The following is a 4,884-nucleotide window of genomic DNA, read 5'->3' on the forward strand; positions in this document are numbered from 1 at the left end:
TCTTTCACCACAACTTTCTCTCACTCTTACTTCCTGTTTCTGTTGTGCCTGTAATTCAAAGTGTCAGCCTTGTCACACTGTTTCACGCTGAATACCCCCGAGAACTACGTTAAGGGTACACGAGTCTGTGGAGTGCTCAGCCACTTGCACGTTAATTTCACGAGCAGGCTGTTCCGTTGATCGGATCAACTGGAACCCTCAACGTCGTAAGCGACGGAGTGTCAACAACAATGGAAGATATACATGTGTGTCTGTCTGTGTGTTTATGTGTGATTAGTCAGTTTAATTTTAAGATTTCTTGAAAGAGCCGGTTTCTAACCTAAATCCAAGGCTACTTCATTGGAATTTCAACATCAACAACAGGGTATTTGGATAGATCCTATTTGGATCTATTCAATCTCAGTCACAGATTTTTTAATTAATTTTTTTTAACTAAGCAGTTTGAAACTTCGGGTGCTGGTTGAATGTGTCATGTAGAATACGGTTTACTCTTAGCGTTTTTGACAAAATTTTGTATTTTAGAAGTTATTTCATGTTAAAATTGTCGTATTGTGGGTAATTTTAACCAATCAATGACGTGTATTCAGCTGAAGAAAGTTACTGCAGTTTGCGAAAGTAATGGAAGAGCAACAACTTTCGGGTCATCGGGTCATCTGTTTTGGACGCTGCATACATATATGTACGTAAATACACAGACATATGTATATGTATATACATACACACACGTCCATCACACACACACACACACACACACACACACACACACACACGCACACGCACATACACATTCATGTGTAAAGCTGATAAAACCCTGTAGGAAAACGAAAGGGTTCAATAAATTAATATGCTGTGGTAGGAGATTGATAAGTTTATATAAGCTGCCGTTTAGATTGTGAACACACCACCACTCGCTCCGTTATCTCTCTCTCTCTCACACACACACACACACACACACACACACACACTACTATTTGTCACGTCAAAAAATCAGGCGCAATCACTGAACGAGTTAACTGAAATTTACGATTATAACGTATATTTGTACGTGCATGTATATATGTATGTAAGTATGTATGTAAGTATGTATGTATGTATGTATGTATGTATATATGTATGTGTGCATTATGTACGTATGTGTGTATGCATGTATGTATGTGTGTGTGTGAGAGAATCTGTATAGATGCTTGACCTGCTGGAAATAACAGCTAAATCTCTCTCAACGTCACACGCTAACATTATATAAACGAGAGGACACATTGGATAAGAGGGAAAAAATACACACGCACACACACACACACGTATGCATTCCCTATAAAAGAACTTTGCTTTTCTCACCCATTCCCTCACCCACCTTTCTTATCTTTTATACTTTTCTCCCACCTCTCTCTCTTTCATGACATGATGACCCGGAAGTTGTTGTTCTTCCATTACTTTCGCATACGGCAGTAACTTTCTTTAGCTGAATACACGTCATTGATTGGTTAAAATTACCTAAATACGACAACTTTAACACGAAATAACTTCTAAAATACAAAATTTTGTCAAAAATTTTAAGAGAAAACCATGTTCTACGTAACACATTCAACCAGTATCCGAGATTCAAACTGTTTAGTTAAAAAAAATTAATTAAATAATCTGTGACTGAGATTGAAAAGATCCGGATATCTTTGTATATATGTATGTATGTATGTATGTATGTATGTATGTATGTATGTATGTATGTATGCATGCTTGTTTGTGTGGGTGTATGTATTTATGTATGTGCATCATTTATCTTTTACCTGTTTCAGTCATTAGAGTGCGACCACACATACACACATACATACATAAATATATACATATTTGCGTGTGTGTGTGTGTGTGTGTGTGTGTGTGTGTGTGATTCAAAAGTCCCTTTGCCATTAACATGAACTGGTCAGCAGTCGATATCAGTTGAGATCTTTTGAGTTTCCTAATGTGTCTCTCCTACCTCTCTGTCTATACTTCCCTTCTCTTGACCAACCCCTTACCATACCCTACACTTACCTTCCCACCGCATTCAAAAAGCAACTGTGACCCCAATCCCAACCGACTGCTGACTTCCACAGCTGAGAGATTACAAGTGAACTTATTTACTTCCCCTGACAACGTCGGTCAATTAAACAGCATTAACATAATATTTTGCCACTTTTTGGACAATGAATACTCTCCCATCTTTTCATAACTCTTTCTAAAAGGCAGACAGACAGACAGATTGGTAGGCAGGCAGACAGACAGACAAACAGATTGGTAGGCAGGCAGACAGACAGACAGACAGACAGATACATACATACGTACATACATACACACATACGTACATCCATGCATACATTTATATATACACACACACATGTCTGTATGTATGTATGCATGTATTACTCGTTTACTCTTTTACTTGTTTCAGTCTTTTGACTGTGGCCATGCTGGAGCACCACCTTTTTAGTCGAGCAAATCGACCCCAGGACTTATTCTTTGGAAGCCTAGTACTTATTCTATCGGTCTCTTTTGCCGAACCGCTAGTTACGGGGACATAAACACACCAGCATCGGTTGTTAAGCGATGTTGGGTGGACAAACACAGACACACAAGCACATACATACAGATATATACATATATACATAATATATACGACGGGCTTCTTTCAGTTTCCATCTACCAAATCCACTCACAAGGCTTTGGTCGGCCCGAGGCTATAGTAGGAGACACCTGACCAAGATGCCGCGCAGTGGGACTGAACCCGGGACCATGTGGTTGGTAAGCAAGCTACTTACCACACAGCCACTCCTACGCCTGTATGTAAGTATGTATGTATATATGTATGTATGTATGTATGTATTAAAAGATATTTACAACACAAGACCAAAGGTAATATTAAAACTACATAAAAACAAATGTAACAATTTTTGTGTTTGTATTATCGATTATATCGATTAAATTTGCATCTGAATCACCCTGTATAACATGTATGTGGTTATGTCTTGAATATTTTTTATAATGCCAAAATAATGCAAATAAAAAAAACGATAATGCAGGTCGATGGATATTTCAATATTTCTTTGGTATGGCATTTGCGGGGTTGTTTTTCGATAACAGAAGCATTAGCATAGTGGTGTTCTTTAACCTGTGTGTGAACTTGTCTGACTGTACATCCAATACAGAAATCATTGGATTTTATACACCACGTAGGACCGCAGACATAGTTTCACCTTCGATCGGACGATTATGCAATGCGCATAACGTGTTGTTTTGTCTTGGCCTGTTTTTAGTTTCGAGCCTCTTCAGGGAAGGTCAAAAACATTCAAGTTTCCAGGAAACATTGGAAATCTAAGAATAAAAGAAGCTATTTTCATTAACAAGTATAGCCCGCGAATAAGTAACAGATCTGAATTGCACGCAGCTGGCTGGATAAGCATCTGGGCATGCCCCTTTACACACACGCACACACACACAGACACATACGCACAGACACTACATGGCAGAGACATCAGCTACCAACAACTTTTCTCCGTAAATTTCCTTAAGAGCTGAGCCTAACCCTGGAATATTGAAATATCAGGTAACTGTACTAACCATAAACATGCATTACTAATTTGTTTATAATTTGTATTCTTTTGGCTTTATAAAAAAATTATTTAAAACATTTATATTGTATGTATTTACGCATGTAGTTATTCCTATCAAAATTTAAGATTTTAAAGTTGTTGCGAAATGCTTCACATTTTCTCTCTCTCTCTCTCTCTCTCTCTCTCTCTCTCTCTCTCCACCTTTCTTTCTCTCTCCTTCTTTCTCACTTTCTCTCTCTGTCTTTCTCTTTGTTTTTTCTTTCTCTTTCTCTGTTTTTTTTTTGTTCTGACTTTCATTTCTATCTATTGCAGCGGTATACCTGGTTACGGTAATGATTGTCAGTGCACTCACCTGTGTCATGACAATCCTTGTAATCAGAGTGTACCATCGGAACGATCACGAGTGTCCTATACCTTTGTGGTTGCAGAAATTTGTCGGCAGCTTTGCACCTCTTCTGTCCGGAAGTAGCAGTGGTATCATTGTGAGCCAACACAGTTCCCCTGAGCACGTGGCCGAAACTGGTTGGAGCCGAACTAACACCGCTGACGATATACACGAACGACTGGAATGCTGGGGAGAAGAGCCAGGAGCTCGAGACTTTGCGAATCGACGCCGTAGCGAATCTCGTGTGTTCCAGACAACGCGTATGAGCATGAGGCGCAAGAAGTCACTTAAACAGGACTGTATCCGCGATGGCGACCAAACTCGCCGTCCGAATTCATGGAAGAATGTGGCGCGTGCTATTGATAGATTTTGTTTCCGGTTAACACTTTTCATTGTTCTTCTCACTAACCTAATGATGATGATTGTTCTCGGTGCTTTCAGTTGATTGGTACGGCCATTTATCTCAGCGAAATCAAAACAATTAAAGTGGATGTATCTGGAACTAGAAGACAGGATAGTTAATTTATTGTTTATTTTTCCGAGGATTCCTCCTCAAATATGGATTTAAAAGGAGAAAAATAAAAAATATATTTATAAGTACGTAGAGAAAAATAATGGTCAAGAACAGTGAGACAGAAAGAACTTACGAGTCGAAACTTTGGTGTATCAAGTTTTGGTAATTCACGGATTTCAGTTCAGTACCTACTGGGGTCAATATTTTCTTTAAATACTACCACCCCAAATAGGGCCAGTGAAAAAAAATGTTCAAGTAAGATATTTCGGTTGAATCATAATTTCTTTTAAAAGACGGGCTATAAGCTTAGTCAAAATTTATATTTGGATACCTATGTAAATATTTTAAAAAATATACATACATACATATATATATATATATATATATATATATATATATATATA

The 4,884-nt window shown here is 38.0% G+C and overlaps 1 protein-coding gene across 4 annotated transcripts in view; it reads left to right on the forward strand.

The window, feature by feature from the left end:
• Positions 1-4,836, forward strand: part of LOC106869052 (neuronal acetylcholine receptor subunit alpha-3) — a 718,416-nt gene extending 713,580 nt beyond the window's left edge. For all 4 annotated transcript variants that reach the window (XM_052971014.1, XM_052971015.1, XM_052971012.1 and 1 more), the window contains one exon: positions 3,894-4,836. In XM_052971014.1, coding sequence (XP_052826974.1) covers positions 3,894-4,411 — 518 coding nt within the window. In that variant the 3' untranslated portion in view covers positions 4,412-4,836. The remainder of the gene's footprint in view (positions 1-3,893) is intronic.
• The last annotated feature ends 48 nt before the right edge of the window (positions 4,837-4,884 follow it).

Source organism: Octopus bimaculoides, chromosome 10, assembly GCF_001194135.2.
Source record: "Octopus bimaculoides isolate UCB-OBI-ISO-001 chromosome 10, ASM119413v2, whole genome shotgun sequence".
Classification (NCBI taxonomy): domain Eukaryota; kingdom Metazoa; phylum Mollusca; class Cephalopoda; order Octopoda; family Octopodidae; genus Octopus; species Octopus bimaculoides.